The sequence below is a fragment of the Sarcophilus harrisii genome, chromosome 2 (genome assembly GCF_902635505.1).
Source record: "Sarcophilus harrisii chromosome 2, mSarHar1.11, whole genome shotgun sequence".
NCBI lineage: Eukaryota > Metazoa > Chordata > Mammalia > Dasyuromorphia > Dasyuridae > Sarcophilus > Sarcophilus harrisii.
The window spans coordinates 143,657,352-143,685,031 of record NC_045427.1 but is presented as its reverse complement, the minus strand read 5'-3'; the positions used below and the strand labels follow the sequence as shown (position 1 = coordinate 143,685,031).

The 27,680-nt window shown below is 36.2% G+C and overlaps 1 protein-coding gene across 1 annotated transcript in view; it reads left to right on the top strand.

The window, feature by feature from the left end:
- The window catches only part of LOC111718642, a 61,126-nt gene that overhangs the window by 18,317 nt on the left and 15,129 nt on the right, over window positions 1-27,680 (top strand). The window contains exons 2-5 of the mRNA XM_023494821.2: window positions 8,395-8,610; window positions 17,012-17,195; window positions 20,473-23,826; window positions 27,261-27,452. Coding sequence (XP_023350589.2) covers window positions 8,405-8,610; window positions 17,012-17,195; window positions 20,473-23,826; window positions 27,261-27,452 — 3,936 coding nt within the window. The 5' untranslated portion in view covers window positions 8,395-8,404. The remainder of the gene's footprint in view (window positions 1-8,394; window positions 8,611-17,011; window positions 17,196-20,472; window positions 23,827-27,260; window positions 27,453-27,680) is intronic.

The following is a 27,680-nucleotide window of genomic DNA, read 5'->3' as shown; positions in this document are numbered from 1 at the left end:
ATACTGGATTATGAGCCATATAGGGGAGGAGATAGGGTGGGGGGTGGGGGGAAGCAGGGAGCAAAAAATAATTTGGAACACAAGATTTTGGAAGGGTAAGTGTTGAAAATTATCTATACACATGTTTTGAAAATAAAAAGCTTTAATTAAAAAAAAAAAAGCACGTTCAAACACTGATCACTGAGGTCCTCTATTGGTCCTTTAATTAGTTGGCATGTGTGTATGTATGAATTCACAGTAATAGTTCCCATCTCTGGCAAAGAAAGGAAGGAGGCACGTTTCTCAACTCTTTTCCAGGGTCATGGTTTTTTGTCACAATGCTAAAAATTTTTTAAAGATGGAATTAAAATATTGTTTTTTTCAAGTTAGCTTCCATGTACAGATCCTATGATAATCTTTCCCCACAATTTTTTATTTTTCCCTTAAATCATTTGGGGACATCTTTCTATGGTTTCATGCTCTTTTGGGGTATCTATAGGATCATCTGCCTGATAAGATGCTGTTTCATTTTCCCTGGTCTTACAATGTTATTCATAAATGTCTGTGCTCATTTCTTTTCTACTTTTATTTTACTTATTTATTTATTTTATTTCTTTTTCTCTCCCTCCCTTTTTCTTCCCCCAAAGAAAAAAAAGAAAAAATCTTTGTTTTAAAAAATATGCACAGTGAAGCAAAACAAAATCACATATTGACTACATCTCAACAGCTTATCTCATTTGAATCTATCATCTTTCTGTTAGGCAGTGGATAGGGATATCCTCCATTTTAAGTTTTCTGGAACTGGGATTTGTCATTAAATTGGAATTCTTAAATCTTTCAAAGTTGTTTCTACTTATAATGTTGTTGTTATTATACAAATAGTTTTCCTGATTCTGTTCATTTCATTCTGTATCAGCTAACACAAGTCTTCCCAGATATCTCCAGAACTGCTTCTTTCATAACTTTTTATGGTAGTAGGAAAGAGTCAATGAGTGACACACATAGTTGATCTAGTATCTTATCCATAAAAATAAACTAAAATTAAATTTTTTTATTTTTTAAAAAAATGCTTAAATTGTCTCACTCATCTGCTTTTCAAATAAAGAACAAACAGGTAACTTAAAATGCTATTCAATAAACTAATAAATCATGAAGCTATGGACTTACTTCACTTCTAAATGGTTGCAAACTAAGGAAGATGGATCTAGTGCCAAAAGAGAAGGAAGGAAACAAAGAAGTGAAGTGATGAGATGGTTAAAACAAAAACAAAACACCTTGTCAATATGTTCTTGGGTCTGAGGGAAACTGTCCACTTTTGGAAGGAGGGGGAAGAAATATACATGGGCAACTAAGCCACCATAAATTAAAGGCTAGATCAAATCAGAAACCATTATTTCTTGGTAGTACCAAAATGCATGGGACTGAGATGAATCCAGGAATCAATGCACCAGAGCAATGATTTATAGCCAGGGAGGTCTTCGCAATATCATGAGGCAAACTACTAAGGGAATACTGGTGAAGGCGCCATTGGACACAACCAGGCTCCACCACATTTTGAGGTTTTTTTTTTTAATAGTTACAGCATGTTTCCTACTGAGTCAGTAGCATAATTATAGGTTGGTCTTTACCTTGACATTGCCTCCCTGCATAAACCATGCACTTGGACCCTGGGAGACAAAGATATAGCTAATTACGACTCTGGAGGGGGACAGGAGAAATACCCAATATTAAAAATCAAAAAGATGGAATCATTGAATTTGAGAATAGGAAGGGATCTTAATAGCTATGTAGTCTAGTTCAAAATGAAAAAGTATTTTTTCTATACTTTTTTTCTATTTTTTCTATACTTTTTATACATAGTATATCTAGTATAATATGCTTTAAAATGGATATTTGATCTTTGCTTAAAGACTTCCAAGGAAAGAACATTACCTTCCAAAGTGTGCCATTCATTTCATTGGTGAACTAATCTAATTTCTAAAAAGTTTTTCCTGACAAAGGACCTGAATTGCCTCTGAAATTTTCGCCTATTGCTTATTTTTATTTTCCTTCTCTATACAAACAAACACACACAGACACACACACTCAAAAATTGCAAAAATATTCTAATTACTACTTAACTCCTGGTAGCACCAGAATGCTTGAAATTCTTGTTGCCCCTCATTTTTAGTGGATAAAAAGCCAAACTTCTGGTAAACATAAGATATCTTATGTTGTTGGCAAAAAAAAGGTCTACTTTTTTGAGGCACATAAAACTAAGGAGGAATGGGTAGAATTTGCAAAAAGAAAAATTGAAGGTTGTTAGGAAAACCTTCTTAAAAACTAGAAGGCTTCTAAGGTCCCTTCAGACTCTGAAATCCTGAGAATCTTGAGGCTTTTTAGGACATCAACCTCTTAAAGCTACATTATGTTTTTTGCAACTGTAAACATAACTGGAATTGCTTCTAGATACTTGCCAAATGAAATTGATTTAGAGCCAAATACAAAATAGGACTAATTTTCTTCTCTCTCACCTTCCCCATGATTTTTCCACTTCTGTCAAGGCCACCATACTCCTGAGTCACCTCAGTCAGAAACCTTTGAGTCATCTTTGATTCTACCTTCCCCCCATCTCTTTCTCTCTCTCTCCAAATCTAATCAGTTATTAAATCTTGTTATTTCCATTGCCAAAGCATTTCTTTTATCTTTTCAATTCCTGATGCAACCCATCTTATTTAGAAGTTCTCATTTTATCTGACTTAGATTACTATAATAGCTTTCTCCCTGGTCTGTCCACTTCCTGTCTATTCCATTTCCAATCTAACCTTCAATGCACTGCCTGAGTACTTTTGCTAATGTACTCACTGTGAACATATCACTCCTTAACTCAGAAAATTTTAGTTGTTCTTTATTAGCTACTGGTAGAATGAGGAGTTTATAAAGCATTAACACCCGAGTTCCTCCATCATCTGGCTCTAACCTACTGTATTCTCAAATGTACATACCTTCATTTATTCTTTGTTACAACCAAAGTGGACTATTCACCATCTTTACTGTCATCTGCTTTCTTCTCCTGCTTTTGTGCTTTTGTTCCTGTCATTTCCAAAGTCTGGAATGGACTCTTTCCACCTTTAATTACATCTTTCCATTCATTTAAGATACAATTCAGATGCTATTCCTCTAGAAAACCTTTCCCTGATATTACCTTTCCTATCTCCCAATGTTAAAACCCCTTCTGAAATTTCTTATAGAACTTTGTCTGTATTTGCCCTATATAACACATCTCATCTTCCCTTGTACCATACCTTTGCTTATATATGGTTTTTCCCTTAATTTAAGTGGAACCTTCTTGCAAGAAATGTCAATGTTATCTCTATTACTCTATCTATAATGCCTGATATTCTGCCTAGAACAATTTTTTTTATACTGGCTTTATAATTTTATGGGAATAGGGGACTCCCAAATGAAAAGTTTTCTCTACTACTGTAGATCAGTACCTGTCCTGTATCTCATATTTTTAGAGTTGCATGGGGCACTGAGTTTAAGCCACCCTGTCCAGGGTTATATAACTAATGTATGACAGAGGAAGGATTTGAAACTAGGTCTTCTTAACCATCTTCTTAACCACACCACATTGCCCTGCACATAGTAGATGCTAACCAATGCTTGTTGGATTGGACTGAATCCAGCCTAGAGACTAAATGTTCCTTGCCTCTTTTCTAAATAAATCAGTAATTTGATTTATTTCCTGCTGTCATTTTGAAGCAATTCTTGTGTTGAGGCCCAAATTTCAATCATTTCCTCCAACTATAATGAGGATCTAACTAAACACAATCCGGGGAGAGAATGGGAAGATGAAAAGTGTTGACTTTAGCAACATTGTGTACTATTGGGTGGTATTTTACAGGTACTTGGCAGGTAGCTTGGTGACACAGTGAATAGAGGACTGAAACTGGAGTAAGGAAGACCTGAGTTCAAATGTAGATTCATTTACTTACTATGACTATGGGCAAGTCACTTAAACTACTATTTGTCTCAGTTTCATCAACTATAAATTGAAGATAATAATAGCACCGACTTTTCAGGTTGTTGTGAGGATAAAATGAGATAATATTTGTAAATCATTTAGTACAGTTCCTGGCACACAGTAAAATACTTAATAAATTGTTATTGTTATTATTATTACTACCAATGTGAAGGAGAATTCCATCTTGGGAACTTCATGCCACTGTTAACCCAAATTCATTTTGAAACAGAGCACCAGACGAAGCAGTTTATATTTGGCTAGACAAACACTAAAAAAAATACAGATTTTTTTTCAGTTAATATAGAAATTTTCATGAATCACATATTTTTTTTTCAGGTAATGTAAACAAAACAAACAAATATATGAATAAAACCTCTCTAAGCTCTACTCCAATCTCTCTGTTTCTCTACCATGCTGAAGGAGCCTTGGAGCTCTTCAAAGCTCATTCCATCACAGCCTTTTCCCAGCTTTATTATCTCTGCTTCTTTGGCTCCTTCCTTTAATCAGTCAGTTCTTTCCAGAGCCACAATTTTAAGGGAAGTGTTCATCCAGTCTTGTCATTACTATTCTCTGGGCTCCACTCTTAACTCTCCAGACTTTCTTCACCATACCCCAACATGGGTAACTTCTTCCTACCCCACCTACAATTCCATATCTATTTATGTGTTGTGTTGCACTATTAGAATATAAAGGGGGTTGGAATGATAATTTTTTCTGCTTGTATTTGTATCCTCAGAACTTAGCACAGTGTCTGGCATATGATAGGCACTTAGTAAATGCTTGCAGACTTGATTTACAGAGGGTTCTGAGCTTGGAATTAGGAATATTTGAGTTAAAATTTACCTCTGACATTTATTAGCTTTGTTACCATGGATTAGTCACTCTCTAAACCATGGACCCCTACTTAGGACTTATTTACTGGGTCATAATGGTTACTAGATGATTATGTTCTGCACTGATGGAGGGAGTTCCCATATAGTCATTCCATATGATAATGAAATCAAAGATACTTTGTGAATTTGCATGATAAAGAAACAACTTCTTTGCCAGGGCAATATCTAGTAGATTCTTTTGAACTCTTTCCATCCCTGTAGAGGTATAGAATTAAACATTCATTTTCACGGGAGCCTAATCATGGATTTGTTTTTATTAACTAAACTATTTTTTTCCTTTGATTTTGGGAGTTGGGATGGTATAACAGTGGAAAAAACATTTATAAAGGGTAGAGCAGTTGTAGTTATCCCCCAAAAGAAGACAAGAGTACTGATAAAACGTTTTCATAAATACTAAGAAGAAAGCAGAAGGAAATTCAGAAAAAAGTGAAGACTAATAGGACAGTTTTGGAACCACCATGCTAATTTTTATATATACTAAAACAAACAAGCAAACAACAACAATAAAAACCCTATGATCTGTATATAATGTTTTATTTTCAAACTCAATTTTTTTCTATTCTCTGTATATAGAAATGATCATATTTATCAAGTTGATAATAATAAAAAAGAAATTAAAAAATATTTCTACTCCTCAATATTTTATGATGCTTCTTCAAAATGTGCCTCAATGTAAAAGGATACAAGTCTGTGGGGTTGGCAAATAAATAAAAAAATGGCTAAGTGCAATCTTATAAAAAACAAGTTAGAAACAGCCCTCAGATTTTGAATATTATAATACAAGATCCAAAGGAATATTGTTTAGATACTTTACTGCTGATGATGTAAGGGGAAAGTTAATAGGATACATTTGCTTCAAAGGGTATCACTATTCATTGGAGGAGATATGAAAGGTGACCCCAAGAGAGAAAAATAATGAATAACCAACAGGGGTCACTTCTAGCTAGTTTTTGTCTTAAGAAGATTGGTCCCTCAGCTGGGTTACTCCTCAAGAGTGTGATGAAGTCAGCTCAGACAGCTTTTGAGAACATTCTTAAATTTCAAAGTGATCATTAACATTTTTGTAACAAATGATACAAATAAAGGCTTTATTCATTATTTTGGTTGTCTAGAAAACAGAACAGAATGTGAAACATAAGAAAAATGACAGATCTGGAAAACAGATCAAAAAGAGAAAATATAAGAATAAATGGACTGCCAGAAAGTCCTGACTAAAAAGAGAATCTTGACACAATAATGCAGGAGAAAATCCAAGAAAATTTTTCTGGAGTGATAAAACATGAGGGGAAAGTAGAAACAGAAAAAGTCCACCCATATGCCAAATTTCAAAACTCCCAAATCATAGAGAAAAAAAAAACAATTTAAATAAGCTAGAGCTACAATTAGAATTTTACAAGACATCATCAGCTACGATAAAAGACTGCAGGTCCTGGAAACATTTCTACTGACAATCAAAAGACAGCCAAAAATATCATATCCAGCAAAATTATCCATAATTTTGAATGAAAAAAAATGGACATTCGATGAATTTACAGATTTTCAGGACTTTCTGTCAATGAAACCCAAACTTAACAGAATATAAGAACCAATATGAAAGATCAATTTTAATTAATTAACTAATTAATTTTAACATGGACAAGCTATTTAAACATGGACAAATTTTATTTATGTTTTTTATATATGTAAATTATATGCTTAAGATTCACATCAACAATTAGGTAGTTCAAAAGAAAGATTGGTAGAGTTAAGATAAAAATAGTAAACATGTTATGCAAATGGGATACAGAGAAAGAATAGACATAGAGGCATTAGAGGGAGGTAGAGGGCTCATAGTTCTAAAAACCTATTTATCTTGGAAATGTGTTCAATAGGTAACATTACATATATGCTTCACCCTCCAACATCTATAAAGAAAGAGTGGGAGGGTGGGATGGGCAGATGAGGAAGCAAAGGATGAGGAAAGAAGTCAAGGGAGGAATTCTTGAGTGGGGGGAGGTTAAGTAATAGCAAGACAAGTTATGTAGCAAAATTTAATTAAAGTGGTAGCAGGTTATGTGTTATATATGAGAGGTTATGTGAGTGTGTGTGTATGTATATATCTACATCTGTATACATAAATATATTTTTAAACTGTAGCTTACTTGAAGATAGTGGTGGGGATGAAAGGGAAAAAGAATAAAGTAAATAAGTTATGCAGCAGAGAACCAAAGAAAAATTTATAAAGTAAAGAAAAAATGGACATTAATGAATATGATTTCTTCTACATATATCTATATATCTATCTATATCTATCTATCTATCTATCTATCTATATATATATATACTTTCTTGGTAATTTGTTGTTATATATTTGAGTCCTCCCTGATGTTTTGCTGGGCACATGACAATGTTCTCATTTGTTTCCCTTTATTTTGTTTTGTGTTTTTTCTGTTTTTCTTTCTTTCTTACTGTTTTTTTTTTTCAAATAAAATAAATTAAAACAAAAGAAAATATTAACAATTCAGATTAAACTTGAAAGTGTGAGCTTCATGGTTTGGAAAGCCAGTTGAACATTTATCAGAATGCCTCTGCTTACTCTCCAATGTATTATACAGATTGTGAATTGTGATGACTGCGTATTTTAAAATCAACCAGAGTCAGGAATTCAGATTAAGGGAAAATCTTCAATCTTTATTCTCAGTAGAGGTGAAGAAGGATTGGAGGTGAAGGGGGGGATCACGATAGCAATGTGTGCAGCTGCAACAGGAAGCCAGCCAGCAGTCTCTCCCTGCCTCTCTTCCTGTCCTTCTGCCTCCACCCACCAAAATCGTCATTTCCTATACAACACATTAGGACTTGCACAAAGAGTGGGTGGGGACCATTCTTTCTCCAAGCATGTATATTAATAGAGTATGGTCCAATTACTATTTAGTCTCATGTGCTTGGGACCTCAGTGCATCAACTCAAGCTTCAGCCCATTACAGTGAATAGTATTTGTTTACCATTTGATTGACTTTCTTCCTTTCAGATCGAGTACCTTCTCATCTTGGTATGCTTTACCTGGTTAGGGCTGGAATCATTTGACTATAGCTCAGGGATAAATTGTATAATAAATGCTTTGGGAGAGGAGACAATTGGGGATTGTAAATATCTTCTTATTTATAATGGGGAGTCAGACATATTAACTTGGTAGTAGAAGGGACTACTTTGGGATACTCATAAAGAGGGTCCCTGACAGAAAGAGAATTAATTAAACATCCTTTCAGGACTTCAATTTCTCCTTCTGTAAAAAAAAAAAGAAGCTAGATGATCCCTAAGATCTCATCCAGCTCTAAATCCTATGACACTGAACCTTCACTATTGCACAAAAAGAGAGAAAGGGAATACTCACTTGCCTTCCACACTGACTAACCTGGAAGATAGATTTTAAGTGAATGAAATATGTCACAAGCACAGACTTGCTGCCCCTCCAGCTGTACTTCTACAAGAAATAATTGTGGTTGCCAATATTAAATTTGTTTTCCATTTTATTTACAGGTTAAACTCAATGGAGGCTTTCCATTTGTGTGACATTAGTTCAATCACCTATAACAAAAACATTGAGAGAATTATCTCCTCAATGGTTGCCCAGCTTTGCCATTTAATTATCTCAATGGAGAGAAGAGATGTGGAGAATGAAACATTTGCTGGCTTAGGGACAATGGCAGAGGAGTTGGCAAAAGCCAGTGAACAACTGGCACATTTTGCAAAAAGGTAATATTTTCTCAAATCCAAACCCACTTATATATGTCATTTGTCAAATCATTGGTGAGTTTTTTTAGTGAAACCTTTGTTTAAGGTCTAATTCAACCTCAATATGTCAAAAACCTATCAACTTTTTAGTTGTTGGAATTCCCTCTACTGGTAATGATTATATTCAGTCCATAATAATAATTGATAAAAGTTGACATTTATGAAGCACTTAAAAATTCTCAATATGCTTTACATATATTATTCCATTTGATTCTCACAATAACTTTACAAGGTAGATCACCTCTACTTTATGGTTAAGGGAACTGGGGTCAAAGAAGTTAAGGACTTTATTATAGATAGATAGCTAGTAAATATGAGAGGCAAGATTTAAACCCAGGTCATGAGTACATGGTTAGAATCAAGAAGATCCAAATTCAAATCCTGCCTTAGTAATTTACTGACTGTGTAACTCTGAAAAAAATAACTTAAAATCTCTCAGACTCAGTTTCCTTATCTATACAAAGGAGATACTACTACCTACCTCACAAAATTTCACAAATGAGATATGGGTAAACCATTTAAAAAAACACTAAGAGTTATATAAATGTTAGCTAGTCTTCTTATTCCTGAATCTAAGTAGAGAACTCTATGCCATTCTGACTCTAAGGTGAAGGTCCTTGACCTTTTTCATGTCATGGGCTCCTCTGGCAATCTCTAAAGACTATGGACCCCTCTTTCAGATTAATGTTTTTAAATGCATGAAATAAAATACATAGAATTACAAGGAAAACCAATTGCATTAAAATTCAGTTCTCAAATGAATGGTAGAGGAATTTGAATGTCAGAGCAAGGAGTTTGTGTTTTATCCTTTATAAAGTATGGGGTCTGATTGAAGGTGAACTAGGGAATTATGTGATTAGACTTGTGTCTTGGAAGGATGCTTTGACAGAAGTGTAAAAATTGGCCTGGAGAGAAAAAAACTGGAGGCAGGGAGATCCACTAAAAGTCTAATCTAGTATTGGTAAGCAGTAATGAGGAGAGTGGAAATGGGAGTGTAAAAGAGGGTACACATGACCAGTAAGTGACTGGCAGAATTGATTAAATTTGGCAGTTCATTGGAAGAACAGGGTAAAGGTTAGGGGAGAATCAAAGATGACTCAGAGGTTTCAAGCCTGAGTGACTAGTGCTAGAAATAAGAATAAAGTAATTGGAAGAGGCAGGTTTTGTGGAGATTTCTTCACCTTTGGATATATTTAATTTGAGATATTCAATGAAATCTTATTGAATATTCAATAAGATTTCCATATGTAGAGGTCTAAAAGGCAGTGGAAAATTTCAGACTGGGGAGAGGAGATAATGGAGATGTAGATTTAGAAAGAATTTTTAAGTCATGTATCATAGACTGACAGAAGGGACCTCAGAGGAAATCTAATCCAAATCCCTCATTTTATGGGGGACAAAACTTGAGTCCTAAGAAGTTATTTACTCAAAGTCACACAAATACTAAGTGCCAAAGATGTAGGGACACAGGTGATCTGAGACCAGACCTAATTTTCTTATACTATTATCATAATAAGATACATCAATATGGCCAAGGGAAGAAACAGAAATATAGGAGAAGAAAGTTGAGAACAAAATTTTCATAGATGCCTAGATTTGGGGAAAAGAAGAAAAGGAGAAAGAAAAACCAGCAAAGGAAACCAAGGAGAAGTCATATAGGTAGGAATATCAGGAGAGATTAGTACTGTGGAAATCAGAAGATAAAAAAGAATGTCAAGAATGATATGATCAACTGTAAAATGTTTTAATAGCTCAAGGAAAATGAGGACAGAGATAGGTCATTTGAGTTGGATGGGGCTTCAAAGATGATCCCTTTCTCATTAAATAGGAGGAAGAGAGAATAACCTTAATGTTAAAAGTTGAATAAAGTTAATCAATGAATATATATATTTATAATGGGAGGAACAGCATAAAGAACTCTGGATTAGATCATTGATGACCTTGGAAAGAGTATTTTGAGTAGCTAAAGGTTCTTACTATCTGTGATATTAAGCAAATCATTTAAACTCTCCAAAACTCAGTAATTTCATCTGTAAAGTGAGATAGATTATCTATAAGGTGCTGCTAGTTCTAGGCATTCATGATTCAATCACTAGATAAGCCCTAAAGTCCCTTCCAGCAACATTCTATGGTCCATGATTCTGTAACTAATTTCAGGGAAGTTCTTACTTTGAGAAAGGGGCTATTTAAAATTCATTTGTATGTCCCTAAGTGCAGTAGACATCACTAATCTCAGCTGAAATTCCTTACAGATTAACTTTGTGATGTAACATTAATGCTGGAGAAATTTAACCTTATGTGACTTTTTCTCCAGACATTTCAATACAAACTGACTATTCGGTAGCACTGTGGGCTATTGGGACATTAATTATGAAGGGAATTATCCATCCTCCAATCCATGGTGAAACCATAAAACCTGCATCTCAGGGTACAATTACAAATAATTAATATTATACATTGGATTCAAGCTCCATTAGGCTTTTAGAGAAACTCCTCAGAGAGTTCCCAGAGGCAAAATGGTAATAATCAGCACAGAGAAGAAGGAATTAAATGGCAAGGAACAGTCCAGGGAACTCTTTGTCATTACTTTTCCTATGCTTCAGGTACTAGGAAGAATTTGCAACTTCAGCATCTCTCAAGATTAGCTGATTGGCCCAGGTCTGGTTTTCCAGTAAATGGCCAGGGCCATATCTTAAGCTATCTTATTTGGAGATGGGTCAAGGGGAAGATATTTACTAGCTATCATTTTTCAAAGCACCAATTAGCTCTATAGAAGGTTTTAATTTCAACAAGTGAAATTCTGATGAGGGGTTTCCCTGCACTGAGGCATTGGTCTCAGAAGACCTGAGTTCTAAGCCAGGTTCTGACACTTTTTAGACATGTGACTATATATAAGCAACTCATATTTTCTCTCTGACTCAATTTTCTCATCTTCAATTGTGATTTATAGATATAGATATAGATATGGATACACACTTAGGAGTAGAGAAGCAGTTTACCAACATGGCAAGAAAAGTCTGTCTCAGTGGGTAAGATAAAAGCAAGATACAAACAGGAGCCAGCCTGACAGCAAGGGGCTTTGCAGTAAAACTCCCAGCCTGGGGCAATATACTAGTGAGGTCTCACCCTTGACCTAAACAGTAGCCCCCTAGGCAAGTGAGCAGAATGTGCAGGGGCAACAAGCCACCAGTGAGACCTTGATCCCATTGCTGACCAGTAATGAAGCTCCTCCCCAAAGCAAACCAGACCTACCTTGGGACCTACCAGCAGAGAGACTCTGTTTCCATAGCAACCCATTGGCAGGACCCGCCTTTGGAGCAGACCAGCAATAACATCTCTCCTTCAGGGCCAGCTATCAGAAAGACTCTGCTTACTATAGTAAGCTAGCAGCAACATTCCATCCCCAGAGCAAGCCAGCAGCTAAACTCCACTACCAGGGAAGGCCAACAGGGAGGTCCCACTCCTCAACCTTGGTATAAATCAGAAGGGAAAACTGATCTCCAGAAAAAGCAAGCAGGTAAGCCCTGAACTCACTGAAAGCCAGCAGTAAGATCCAGAGCCCCAACACAAAAAATTTGGACCTGCAGGACCAGAGCTCAACTTTTACATTAAAAATACCAAGTCACAAAAAAGACAGAAAAAATGAACAAAAAACAAAAAAGATCTTGATTACAGAAATCTACTATAGTGATAGGGAGAATCAAGGCATATAAAATTAGAAGAGAACAATAATATCAAAATAACCACATATGAAATCTCAAAGAAAAATGTAATTTGGTCTCAGGCCTGAAAAGAATTCTTGGAAGAGCTTAAAAAAGGAATTAAAAAAGAGAAGTAGAAGAAAAATCAAGTAAAGAAATGAGACTAATACAAGAGAATCATGAAAAAAAAAGAATAGCATAGGAAAATATATACAAAAATTTATTGAGGAAAATAACTCCTTAAAAATTATAATTGAACAAGTGGAAATTAATAACACTATTAGACATCAATATACAATAAAACAATAGAAAAAATGTGAAATTTCTTATTGGAAAAACAACTGAACTAGAAAACAGATCTAGGAGCAATGATATAAGGATTGTCAGACTGCCCGAAAGGTATAATAATAATAATAATAATAATAACAATAATAAAGCTTAGATAACATCTTTTATGAAATTATCAAAAAAATCTGCTAGAACAAAAAGGCAAAATAGAAATTGAAAAAAATCCACTGATCAGTACCCAAAATGAAAACTCCTAGGAACATCATAAATAAATTTCAGAACTCACAAATCAAGGAGAAAGTATTATGAGCAACCAAAAGGAAACAATTCAAATATTGTGAAGTTACAATCAGAGTTACACAGGATGTGGCAGCTTCCACATTAAAGAATGAAAGGGCTTAGAAGATGATTACTGGAAGGTAAAGGAGTTAGGATTGCAACCAAGAATCACTTACCCAGCATAATTGAATATAATCTCTCAGGAGGAAAATAGATATTTAACGAAATAGAGGACTTTCAAATATTTCTAATTAAAAGACCAGAGCTGAATAAAAATTATGATCTCCAAATACAAGATTCAAGGGAAACTTAAAAAGCAAAAAAGAAACAAGAAAGAGAAAACATAAATTCAATAAGATTAAATTGTTTATATTTCTACATGGAAAGATAATATTTGTAACTCTTAAAAAAACTAACTTTAACTACTTAGTTAAAAAAACTAAGAGCAAATAGGATTATGTGTAGAAAAAGGTATTGATATAAGGTGATTTTGATGGGATGATACCCTAAAAAACAAAATATGGAGTGAGAAAGAAAATTTCACGGGAAGAAGAAGGGATTGTAGATTGAATGGGGAAAATTATCCTACATAAAAAAGCATGAAAGATCTATCATAATGATGGGAAAGATGGATTTAGTGGTGGAAAAAGTTTTAATCTTCCTCTCATCAAAATTGGCTCAGAGAGAATATATACAGACATATTTAGTAGGATATAGAAAGCCATCTTACCCTACAGGGATAATAGGAGGGGGAGCAGGAAATGGATAAAAGGGAAGGTATAATGGAAAAGATGGTGGTCAGAAGTAAAACACTAGTGATGAGGGAAAGTATAGGGGGTAAGAGAAAAAGGATAAACAAGAGAAAAATAGTCTGGAGGGAAATACAAAGTTAATTATTATAACTATAAATGTAAAAGAAGTGAGTTCAGCAATAAATTGGAAGCAGATAGCAGCATAGATTAAAAATAGGATCGTACAACATGTTTACCCAAAACACATTTGAAGCATAGAGATACACATAGGGCAAAAGTAAGAGGTTGGAGCAGAATCTATTATGTTTCAGCTGAAGCAAAGAAGGCAGGGGTATCAATTCTGATTTTGGGAAAAACAAAAGCAAAAATAGATCTAATTAAAAGAAATAAAGAAAGTTACCATAGATGATGAAGTTATATCAATAAGAAACATATATGTTCCAAATGGTATAACATTTAAATTTTTGAAGGAGAAATTGAATGAATTATATAAGGAAATAGATAATAAAACTACATTAGTGGGGGACCTCAACTTTCCCCTATCAGAACTAGATAAATCTAGGTAAGGAGGTTAATAAGGAAATTAAAGAAGTGAATAAAATTCTGAAAAGTTTAGATATGATAGATCTCTGGAGAACACTGAATGGGAATGGGAAGATCTTTTCTTCACAGTACATGGCACCTACACAAAAACTGAATATGTTATTAGGATATAAAGACTTCACTCATTTCCATTAAATCATAATGTAATAAAAATAACATTCAGTAATGAGCAATGGAAAAAGAGATTAAAATTAGTTGGAAATTAAAACATAATCCTAAAAACAAGTAGGCCAAAGGATAAACCATAGAAACAATCTACAATTTCATTAAAGAAAATGATAGCAATGAGACAACATATCAAAATTTATGGAATGTAGCCAAAGAAGTATAAAGGGGAAAATTTCTATCTCTAATTGCTTACATCAACAAAATGAAGAAAAGTCTCATCAATGAATTGGACATTAAACATTAAACTGGAAAAAATTACAAATTGATTAATTTGATTTTTAAAAGGAAAGAAAAAACTCAAATTATTAGTATCAAAAATGAAAGGGGTAAATTCACTACCTATGAAGAAGAAATTAAGACAATTGTTCCACCTCACATTTATCAAATGATTAATGACAAAATAAAACAATCTGCTACTAGCTAAGAACATAGTGAATCAGTGAAATAAATTATGTACAAATTACATTATAGTAAATGATTATAGTGAACTAGTTTATGATAAATTCAAAGATTCAAGCTTTTGGAACAAAAACTCATTGTCTGAGAAAAAATGCTTGAAAACTGAAAAATGCAATGGCAGAAACTAAGTATAGATTAACATCTCATACTGTGTACCAAGTTAAAGTCAAAATGGGTAAATTATTTACCATATACAAATTGAGAGCATGGAATAGTTTATCTGTCAGATGTATGGATAAGGAAAAAATTAAGAAAAAAGAAAATATAGAAGGCATTACAGAATGTAAAATAGATTATTTTGATTCTATAAAATTAAAAAGGTTTTTACAAACAAAACCAATGCAACTAAAATTATAAGGAAAGCAGACAAGGGGGAAATTTATTTTGTAAGAAGTATTTCTGATAATTGTTTTCTCATATGTAAGATGGAAGATGTACTACCCACTTTATAAGGTTATTTAGAGAAAAGTATTTTATGGACCCTAAGGTGCCACAGAAATGTGATTTAGGAACATTCTTTTCCTTAAATAAATTAATTTAGTAAGAGCAATTCCTCAGTTGATAAATGGTCAAAAGATATGAACTGGCAATTTTTAGAAGAATAAAATCAAAGCTATCAATAGTCACTTGAAAAAAATGCTCTAAATCACTATTGATTAGAAAATGCCAATTAAAACAGTTCTGAGGTACCACCTTACACCCATCAGATTGGCTAACATTTAAGAAAATTAAAATTAACAAATGCTAGGGAAGATGTGGAAAAAATAGATACTAGTGCATTATTGATGGTATCATAAAATGATCCAACCTGTAGAGGGTGGAACTCTGAAAAGGTGTATATGAATCAAGGACAGCAGGGTGTTTATAATTAAGCACCTATTCAGTGTGAGATAATGGGTCTCTAAATATATACTTAATGTGATATGGTGATGTAATGGTTGCACATGCTCAGTGTGCTGTGGTGATGTAATCATATTGAAGTATTTAAGGGAGTCTCAGACACAGAAGGCTCTCTCAGCCACAGACACAGAGAAGATTCGAGACTCTAGATTCCAGACTCTGGACTCCATCTTCGACCAGCCTTGTGGTAGCTGTCCTGTCTTCATCCCTTCCAAGATCCATCCTGAGACCCTCCTAGAGCTAGCTCAGACATTACAGTAACCATTCAGAAGAACAATTTAGATCTCTGCCCAAAGGGGCAAAAAACTGTGCATAGCCTTTAATCCAGCAATATAATTGCTAGTTCCTTATCTTAAAAAATAATCAAAGAAAATGGAAAAGGATCAATATGGAAAAATATTTATAGCAGCTCTTTTTGTGGTGGCATCATGGGGGAATGGCTAAGCATATGAATGTGATGGAATACTATTCTACCTTAAGAAATGATGAGGTTGTATACTTATTGTGTATCTAATTTATATTTTAATATATTTAACATCTACTGGTAATCCTGCCATCTGGGGGAGGGGGTGGGGGGGTAAAAGGTGAAAAATTGGAACAAGAGGTTTGGCAATTGTTAATGCTGTAAAGTTACTCATGCATATAACCTGTAAATAAAAGGCTATTAAAGAAAAAAAAAAAAGAAGTATTTCTGATAAAGGCTGCCTTTCTCAAATATATAAAGAGATCAAAGCTACCTATAGTTATATGAAAAAAATGCCCTAAATCCCTATTGATAAAGAAATGCAAATATTGGATGTTGGAATTGATGTGGAAAAACAGGATTGGTGAAGTTGTGAACTTATCCAACCAGTTCTGGAGAACAATTCAGAATTAATGGCAAGAAAATTATACATAACCTTTGCATATGCATAACAATACCACTGTCAAGTGTATATCCCAAAGACATCCAAAAAAGGGAAAAGAATCTATTTTACAAAAATATTTATAGCAGCTTTTTGTATTAATTGATAAATATATATATGTATGTATGCATATATGTGGAAAGTTACTATGGACCATCTCCAAAAATAAATCATTGTTTTTTGGTTATATAGAATCCTTATTTGTAATGGAATTTGCCAAAATGGTGTTCCATTTTTCTTCCTCTGACAATCACCTGAATAAAGATATTTACAAATTTACAAATTTAAAATAATATATTTTGTCCAGGTTGGCAGGAGAATCTGATGAGGAGGTGTTGAAAATGGAAATGGTACCAGCAGCTGAATTTCTACTCTTGTCTGGGAAGAACATATTACTAGTGGCTCAGAAGCTCTATATTCACCCAGATAATCAGTGCCACCAAGAAGACCTAATCATCACAGCTCAGAAGATCTTGGTGGGAACAGTTAAGGTGAGGCTGATGGAGGAAGGATGCTCTTCCATCTGTTTAGATGTGGAATTACAAAAATCAATCATCAAAGACTTATTAAGTGCTTATAATACACCAGACATTGTGCCAGGTGTTGAATAATGGTTCGTTTCTACATCACATTATAGTTTACAAGGAACATTCTTTAAAGAATCATAAGAGACAGATAATATACTATTATCTACATGTTAAAGATAAGGAAATTGAGTCTCATTATCTTGTCTGAAACCACATGACTAGAAAGTGGCAGAGCTGGCATTCAAACCCAGGTTTTCTGACTATCAAGTTTAGAGCTTTTTCTATTGTGTCACTGTCTTAGAAATGACTTTGAGATCACTCATTCGAATGCATTCATTTTTACAGATAAGAAAACCAATATTCAGAATGGTTACATGGTCTATCTCATATTAATAAAGGGAATGTCCAAGAATATCTTCAGACATCATAAGACTTTTAATATTCACATTGGATGGCAAGTTAGAATTATGTCTCCAGCAGCCAGTATCATGAATCAATGTATACCTAGGTCCTACTCCTTACCTGTGTATAGATGAATCCTAATCCATTATTATGAAATATAACTGCAAAGGGATCCTGCAGAAGGGGAAAGGAAAAGGAAATAAGTATTTATATAGAACCTTCTATATACCAGGCACTATACTAAGTACTTCTGCAAAGTAGATACTATTATTATTCTCATTTTACAATTGAGGAAACTGAGGAAAACAGATTAGATGACTTGCCCAGGTCATATAGCTAAGATTAAGGAGGATTAGGAAAGGCAGTTTATAGAAGGTGGGACTTTGGCTGAGACTTAAAGGAATCTAGAGAAGGCTGGAAGCACATATGAAGAGAAAAAGCATTCCAGATATGCTGGGAAGCTTGTGAAAATGCCTGTGGTCAGGAAGGAGACTCAGTACGGAAGCCCATGTCACTCATGGCAGAGTCTGCTGATAGGAGTAAGCTGTTAGAAGATTAAAAAGGTAGGAAGTAAAAAACAAGATACATTTTTATGTTTGATCCTGGAGGCATAGAGAGCCACTGAAGTTTATTGAATAGAGATGATGGTGATATGGTCAAATCTACATATAGTTTAGGAAGATCATCTTCATAGCTGAGTGGATGATGAATTTGAGGAAGGAGAGACTTGAGAGGCAAGATGTCTGATTAGGAAGTTATTACAAATGTCCAGGAATTAGAATTATATTACATTATATTATATATATATATATATATATATAAAATATATTAAAATATCAGTAACTACCAGCCTATTTACACCAGCATAAAAGCACTGTTAGTAAGAGGAGAGGGTGTAGAAGAAAAATGTTCCAAAGGAAAAAATTGGCAAGTTTTGGTAACAGATTGAATATGGGGGGATGGCAATATTGAGTGAGGAACTGGGGATGACACCTAGGTTACAAAACTGTATGACTGGGAGGATGGTAGTACCTTTAATAGTAACAGGGAAATTGGGAAGGGAAAAATGATTTCAATTTTAGGCATGATAAATTTTAAATGGGATATATGGTTCAAGATGTCCAATAGGAAATTGGAGTTGTGATATTAGAGGTTGAAAGAGGTTAGTGCTAGACAAGTAGATCTGAGTGTTATATGCAGAGATCATCATTGAAACCATGTGAAGCTGATGAGATCACAAAGTGAAATAATATAGGGGAAGAAAAGGAAAAGGCCCAAGACAGAATCCACAATTAACAGATAGAGCTATAATAGTAGAGTTATCATATTTGGGCTGAAGTACCAAAATCTTTGATATACTGCATGGAACAATAAAAATAGTACTAAAGAAAATCAGGTAAGATGGGAAATTATAATAGATCAAATATAAACAGAAGAGGTTCATGCTGTGGGCCACAATATAATTTAGAGACAATGAGAATAATTTTTATGCTATCTGAAAGAGAAGATATTAAACACTTGGGAAAAAATCATGGACCTTATTATTACTGAAAAAAAGATGATTAAAAATATCAACAACTACAAACTTATATGCCTACTTTCATATATCTATAAAATTTTTATGAGAATAATCTACACATTTATCTAAGGAATGCTTTCTTTGAGAAGGGAACAAGCAGGCCTCCATAAATGATATGCTACAATAGACAATATCTTTACAATCACACAACTGACTAAAAGGCGCAGAGAATAAGATGCAGATTGTACTGAGATTGAATTTTTTTTAGTATAAAGTATTTATTTGGTAGAGCCAAAATTTCATTTTAAGCCTTTCTTCTAATAAAATATCTCTCAGTTGTAAAAACCGTGATAATCCGATAGATGAACCCCAAAAGAGAAAACTTTGATGATTCTCTGATTTAATGTTTATCAAGGCTCATTAGCCATGTGACATTATGAAGATTACATCAAGCTCCAGAGCATCATAAGGCCTTCATGAAAACTCTTTTCACTTTAAAATGTTTGGTCTAACTAGTCACAAAACTAAAAAATCAACTGGATGAAGAATGCCCATTGTCCAGTCTCTTGATACGAAGTTCAGTAGAAAGGCCCAGAGTTGTTCTATATAACTTGGATGAAAACTACAAATGGAAAATAAACTTGTCCTAGAATTAAATAGGACATAGGGGGTAGACTGGATGCAGTGGTTTCTTGAAGAATTAAAATTATAGGTCACCCAGCTGGCAACAGAGAGGTATGAGTATGCTGTCACATATTAAGAATCAAGAATTGTTTGTAGAGACAGCATAAAAGATATCAGTAGAGAGATGGGCAACTGGAAAAGAAGATGGGCCAGTCATATTTAGAGTAAAGGTTAACCAAAACAGTATTTGCTTCACTGGTGTCCATAAAATGTTAAGAGATGTAAAAAAAGTCCTCCAGTAAGTTGGGTAGATTCCTTCAGAAGATTTCTGGGAAGAAATGGAAAAAAGTTGAGAAGACATGGATGGATTGTGATTTGTCCTTTTGTAGGGGGATCTCCTATCCCTGAGATTACAGATCCAATCAAATAAATATGTACCCCAAAGTACTGTTGATAGAATCAAATGAATTAACCTAAAAACACTTTGCAAACCTTTAGGTATATATAATTTTATTTAAAGGTATTTACCTATAGTGAGGAGGTAAGGGTTTGCATTGGTAAAGAGAATTTCCTTGTTCAGAAATTCCCTTAATACTAATAAAATCACAAACCCTATTGTTGTTAAAAAATATTTAAACATCTCAAAGACCTTTCTCTCCCTCCTTCTTTTCTTTGCCCTGGTGATTTATTGAACAGATCCTCCTCATTGAAGATGATGCAGTGATGAGAAAGATCATTCAAGTGGCTTGCTGGTGTCTGAATTGCCTTGAGACCCTAGAGGCTGCAGAGGATGGCTCTACTGTGCTACCTTCCTTCCTGAATTTCTCTGAAGGTTTGCTTTTTCTGAACACTCTGACTGAACGCCGTCTGCTGGAACTAAAGTGGTCAGTTCATCGTGACTGTCTGGCCCAGTGCTTGCAGCTCTTGAAGAACTGTATTCCTCTATGCTACACAGTAACAAGTAGCAACCTCAGGCATCCCCAAGACAATCAGGTGAGAGAGTCTAAGAGTTACATTTTTGATCTGACTAAGAAAACCCTTAAAGAACTAATTGTCCTGTTAAATGCTGAACGTGAACCCCAGAAGGACCCCCGGGAAAGAAGTGGGGTGTTCTCTCAGCACTTGGAGCAACTCCTGATGCTACTGGCTGAGCCAGCACTAGAAACTGTCCTTCAGGGGAATCTAGACTCTCTCTTAGGAGCAGTGGTATTTCACAGCATGCTTCTAGCTGAATCTTCTAGACCTACCATGAAGCTGAAGCTAGTCCAATGCTGCCACTGTCTGTTGGAGCTTAGAAACATGGTTGTCCAGCGCCTGAGCAAGAAGACCAGCCTGTCTTCAGTGGACTGCTCAAATCAGGATGTCAGGGAGAAATGGGCCATATTGAGGCATGAGGTGCAGATTCTCGAGCAAACTATGCAGACTGGGCTCCTCTACCAGATCCTGGACACTTTCACAGATGTTCAAGGACCTCTGAAAAGACTGATTCAAGCTGCCTGGGCGGCTACAGTGCTTGGCTCTTCCTGGGACAGTGAAGAGTTTGCCAAAAGCCTCCAGCCTTTCATTGATACTTTTTGCATGCATTCTGAAAAGATGTTCAAAGTGGCTCATTTGGTCTTGGCCCGTTGTACTCAGCAGCAAATTGGTAAAGAAATAGAGGAAACCATTTCTACCCTGCAAAAGCTTGTGGCCAGAGGGCTTCCCCTTTTCACCAAGAGACAAGAAGGGCTGAATCTGGACTGTATTTCTGATACTTTCCATGACATGTACCAGGCCTGGGTCTGGGCTGCAGAAGGCTTGCTTTCATGCTTTGATAATGTTTTTAACATCCCCGAATTCTTGGCTGTGTCCATTGAGGAAATGGCAGCACATGTGGGTTTTTCTGAATGGGCTTGGAATAGTGGAAACGCCAAAGAATTTTCCCGGCATGTAGTTTATCTTCAGGGTCGAGTTAAGCACATAGTGCAAGTGATGTACAGATATGTAGAGCAAAACCAGGATCCTATTTTTCGCAATGGTTTGCGAGTTTTAATTCATCACCTGGAGAATGCTATTCCAGCAGTGACAGCAGCTGCCGAGCGGTGCTTGGAAAACAGGCATGATGTCCGAGCCAAGGACATGTTTCTCAACAAGGCCAAGTTTCTTATTGACTTTGCTCACGGTGTCCAAGACGCCCTGGATGGCACTTGTCATCCACATATCCTAAGCCCACTTGGCGACCAAGTCCATGAATTCATCCCTCCCAAGGGACAACTATGCCTTACTCCTCACAGCCTCCTGGAGATCAGTAGCCCAGAACCCATGGGCAAACTCATTGGAGGATTGAGGGCAGAAGAATTCTTGAACACCTCACATGGTCCTGAGGAATGCCATTTTAGGGACAGCCCCACACTCAGCCTCATGGCTCCTAAGACCATTTCACAGGGGGTGTCACTACCTGTCATTAGAAGACTTGTCCTGGCTGTAGAGCATCATGACTTCCCAACAGTCAGTTCTGCTTGCACAGAGTTGCTGGATCTTGCCAACTGTATTGATGCTGCTCAAGAAGCCTTGGTTGGGGAAAAGTCATCAGAATCAGGGGGGACAGAACAGACACAAGATGACATCCACTTAACACCTTATATGATTGGCTTAGCTAAAGAAGTTGCCAATGAGCCAGCTCCTAGTACTGGCAGAGTACTTGAAGAGGCTCTCCAGCTGTCTGAAAAGATGACTGAAGCCCACCAGAGTTTGGCAGCTATAGCTGGGGCCTGGTATCCCTTTTCTCAGCAGTTGTTTTGTGGCATCCTGATTGCCGATCTTCCAAGGAATGTACAGATTTTCAGTGAAGTCAGGCAGAACATAATGGACGTGGCCCAGCTAGCAGACAAAGCCGGACAGATGCATATAGATAAAGAAACCCCTTTGTTGATGCAGAATCCAGAACAATTGCTACAGATCCAAGCTAAACTCCAGAAAGTGGAGACTCATGCCCGACACTTACTGGACAAGATGTTTGACTCAAATGGGCTGCAGTGTCTTAAGACTAGAGAAACAATAATCAAGGGGAACTGCCTTCTGTGGTCTGTGGCTGTCCAAGCCTTGCTAAGGAGCATTGATGGCTTCATTGGGAGAGATAACCTATTTCTAACTGAGCTGAGGCAAGCTGTAAAGGACAAGTTGGTTGTGCAGGGTGGATTGACCCCACTAGCTAGCACTTCTCTGAGGTTACAGGAAGCTGCAAGGCTGTCTTCTCTGTTGTGTGGTGATAAAGGAATTAGAGGGGAGGTGGTCTTGCTGCAGGAGGAGGTCCATGTGCTGACCGAAGCTCTGCTAGAGGTGGCCAACATCCTTGCCCTTTCTCCTCCTTTGGTACCCAACTTGGCCATTCGTTTTGAACTTCTCCAACGGGAGCTTGCCCTTCAAGCCAGGCTCCTGGCAGCCCACCTCAGTAGCATCAACAAAGACTATGAAAGAACCATACAGGATACCATTCATCTGGCACTTTCTGCTTCCAGCGCTCCAGAAGATGACAAGATAAAGTTCAAGGCTGCTCTGGGAAAGAATATGACCCGAATCACTTCTGGCATCCAGACAATTAAGAAAATTGTGGAGGAAGGCCTAGAGCCTGGGCTTGGCCAGGAAAGCCTCCTCAGAGTAATGGAGCACCTCATCCTCCTTACTGCAGATATTGGACAGAAAGCCCACATGCTCCTGGAACACCCTCAGGACAAGGTATCTGGGATTCTGGAAAGTCTTCAGTGGGAGTGGGCAGCTGAGGCTCATTATGTGGCAGCCCAGCTCCAGGTATGGAGAAGCAGTCATTCATCAGCCCTGCAGCATCTAGCCCAGGACTTGCAGACTAGAGGTGCACCTGTTGGGATTCCAAGTGAGGATCCTGACCTCACTCTGCCCAGTTGGGGAGAAGATCCCAAAGAAGCAGAAATTGACAATACAGAATATAAGATCACATTTTCAAGAGGAATCTCAGATCCAGCTGCTTCAGAGGAACCTTATCTGGATCTGAAGGATGATGTTGCTGTGGCAACTTCTGGGAAGAATCAGGGCAAGGTATGGTAGTTATATTCTTGACTATTCCATTCCTATCCTTTCTAACTCCCATCCTTTCATATCAGCTTGGTAACAGGTTAATAAATAAATTCCAGGAAAATCCCATCCCTTGTGATGAAAGTTCCCTTTATCCCAGTCTATAGTGTTCTCCCTCCTTTGAACTCCGGTAGTCCTCATTTACATCCTTCATCTCTGGCATTTAACATAATCCTGCCTTTGAGCACAGAGATTTATAATGATAGAATGTTCACTTTTCAAGACAGACACATTCTTGATATATCTTTCTTTCTCACACAAAACCTAGAATGATGTCTTCACAGACATTTAATTCCAGATGCTAAATGGAAGGAGGGAGGGGAGCACAAAAGAGAAGAAAGGAAAATGGGATGAAGGAAGGGAAGAAAAGGGAGAGGGAAAAAAAGAAGGCAGGAAAAGAAAAAGGAATGAATACAGTATGGCCTATGAATCTTGAGTGGAAATTGCCTTATACCAATGCTGTTATTTCATGAACCGCACTAATTGTATCTTCCCCAGTGTCTAGTTATGGACTATATACATTAGGTCATAATACATGGTGGTTGCTATTGTTAATAGGAAAAAGAGAATAAAAAAGCCTTTTCAGTGGTATGTCTGTATGTGCCCTTCCTTCCCTCTATCATTCTAACCCTCTAAATTCTTCTTATTTCCAATGAGATAAATCTCTGAAGTATATATTTCTAGGCTCCTTTTTTGCCAATAAGAATCCTATATGCTTTGAACCTTTTTTGCACTTTTAAAATGAACACTGGTATTGTTGGACACAGTCTTTTCTAGAGGCAGAGATACTAATATTCATAAAAATCCTCCCTTCAACTTATTGTCCAAGTTCAATTAATCACTTATTGAGCACTTACTGAATATATATGGCTTGGTGCTAAGGAAGTAAGAGAGGTAAAATAAATTGAAGATCTAGTCCAAACCCTTGGTGACAACACAGACATATGTAGAATAATTACAGAACTTAACTTTATTCAGTACTCTCCCTGTACAATACTATCAGACATTTTCAGATTTTGAATACTTTACATCAGACTGTATACTTCCTTGCAAATGCTGATGGCATAGTGCATTCAGGGTAGTTAGGGAAGGTTTCTTAGGGGAGATAAAATTTAAAACAGAATCTTGAAGCATAGGAAAGGATTAGGAAGTGAGGAATGAGAAGGATAGTCAGGTATGGGAAGAATGTAGAAACAAGTATCCAAGTTGTTCCAAGTGACTACTATAACAAGGTAAAATGCCTTTGTTGGGTACTTTGCTCTTGATGTAGAAATAATCATTCTACAATTATCCAAAAAAAACAGTCTGCAATTATATTTTTACTGTGAAGTCTCTTATCTTGTCTCAGCTACTGTTCAGACTGGTAATCATTGGCAACCATCTGAACTGCCCACTAAATAGCTCAGATTTCTATGTCTCTTTAAGACTAATAAACTTTTGTCTTTCTTTATGAGATCCCTGTGGCATAGGCAATAAAAGTAATATTAGCCCCATTTTCAAATGAGGTCCTAGGGTATCTGACCAATATCAACCACAAAAAGCAGATTAATAATCATTTAAGTTTACATGGAAAGATGGTTTGCTAGATTCTGTGCCATAAATGGAAAAGAAGAGAAGGAAGAGAGAGTTAAAGGGAGAGAGAGAGAAAGAGAGACAGACAGACACAGAAAAACAAAGACAGACAAAGACAGATACAGAGAGACAGAGAGAGAAAATGAGAGAAAGAGGGAAGGAGGGAGGGAGAAAGGGAGTGAGAGAGGCTGGGAGGGAGGAGACAGAGAGATACACAGAGAGACAGAGACAGAGATACAGAGAGAGACACAGAGTCAGAAACAGAGATAAAGAGACAGATTCAGAGAAACAGAATCAGGAAGAAGCACACAGTCATATGGAGACGGAGCCAGAGAGCCAGACAGAAACAGATAGGGAGACAGTGGCAGAGAGAAAGTTTTTATATAACTATGATATATAAAATGGGGGAACCAAGCACTTATTAAGAACCTACGAGGCAGCTAGGTGGTGCAATGGATAGAGAACCAGCCAAGAAGTCAGGAGGACCTGAGCTCAAATCTGGTCTCAGACATTTAACACTTCCTGACTGTGTGACCCTGGGCAAGTCACTTAACCGCAGTTGCCTCAGCAAAAAAGAGAGAGAGAGAGAGAGAGAGAGAGAGCCTATTATGGGAGGGCATTGTGTTAAATGCTAAAATACAAAAGCAAAACCAAATCAAAACAAAAAAACATATCACCATCAATAAGAATAAAACAGTTCTTGCTTTTAAGGGGCTCACTGTCTCACAGGAGTGATAATATGTAAACAATTATGTACAACCAAGATACATACAAGATAAAGTGGAAATAATTTCCTAGGAAAGGCATTAAGATTAAGGAAAATTGGGAAAGGCTTCTGGAAAGAGGTGGGACTTTAGTTTGGATTTGAAAAAAGTCAGTAGTAGAGCTGAAGAGGGAGAGTCTCAGGCATTGGGACAGTGAGTAAAAATTTCTAGAAGAGAGAGATGAAATTTTATGTGACTGGAATAGCAAAGAAGACAGTATCCCTGGATCTTGGAATATATAGAATGGAGAAAAGTATAAGAAGACTGGTTGGATACAAAGGTTATGAAGAGATTTAAAAGCCAAACAACTAGATTAACTTCGATTGTCTTACCTGGAAACTTAGTAAATGTTATCAATTACTTTTAATAATAATAATATTTACATTTCAAATAATATTTGCCTATATTTGTATAGTATTGTGCAAGTACTTTAATAAATTTCCTAACTTGGAAAATTCTTTTAGTTGATCAACACAACAATTCTGAAAGATGGAGTAAATAGGCTTTGCAGATGAGGAAACTAAGGCTTCAAGGAGGTGAGTGATCTGTGCTGATGACTCAATGGTTAGAATACTGGGTCTGGAGTCCAGAAGATAAGTGTGGCTCCAACTCTACACACTCATTAGCTGTGTGAACCTGACCAAATCATTTAAGTTTTGTTTGTCTATTTCTTCAACTATGAAATGGAGATAATAACACCTATCTCACAGGGTTTTTGTGAGGATTAAATGAGGTGACAGGAAATACAAAGAAGGAAACCATTTTCTCTACAGAAGTGAAAAAAATTAGATATTGGGGAAAAACCAGCCCTAATATTGAATATTCTATCGATTCCTCCAAAGTTAAGTATAAAGCATGCTAGACTAGAATTTACCAGATCTGTTGTTCAAATCCCACATCTACTTTTGTGTCTTCAGGCAAGATCATAACCTTCTGGGACCTTTATTTTCTCACCTGAAAAACATGTGTGTTTGTGTACAGGGTAATGATAGATTATATGACCTTTGAAGTTCCTTCCAGTTATATATGGCTGCATGATCCTTTCATTCCTTATTTTAACAGCTAGTTAGCAAGTCCCATGGTGCTTCTTGTTGTCCAGCTGAGCCAACCCCTGATCCCTACAATCCATTCTTGAGGGATGACGCCATGGATAAGTGGAGGGACGGCAGCAACAGAATTGAACAACTCACCAGAGAAATGGCTACTGAAGTGTTTCACATGGCCCAGAGTCTGAAGAGGAAAGGGCCCATAATGGTACATCCCAGCAAAAAGTTGCCTTCTGGTTCCAAAGACGACCTAAATATTCCTAGAAACTGATTCATAGAAGTAAAAATGGGTTAGCACTCAGGGAATCTCCCTTCTTGATGTAGCCATTTCCCAACTAAAGAGATAATACTGGGATGGATCTATTAGGAAATTGTTGTCAAAAAACAAAAGTTAGCAGCCCCTTTTCCCCATTTCCAAATCAATTGTTCCCTCTCT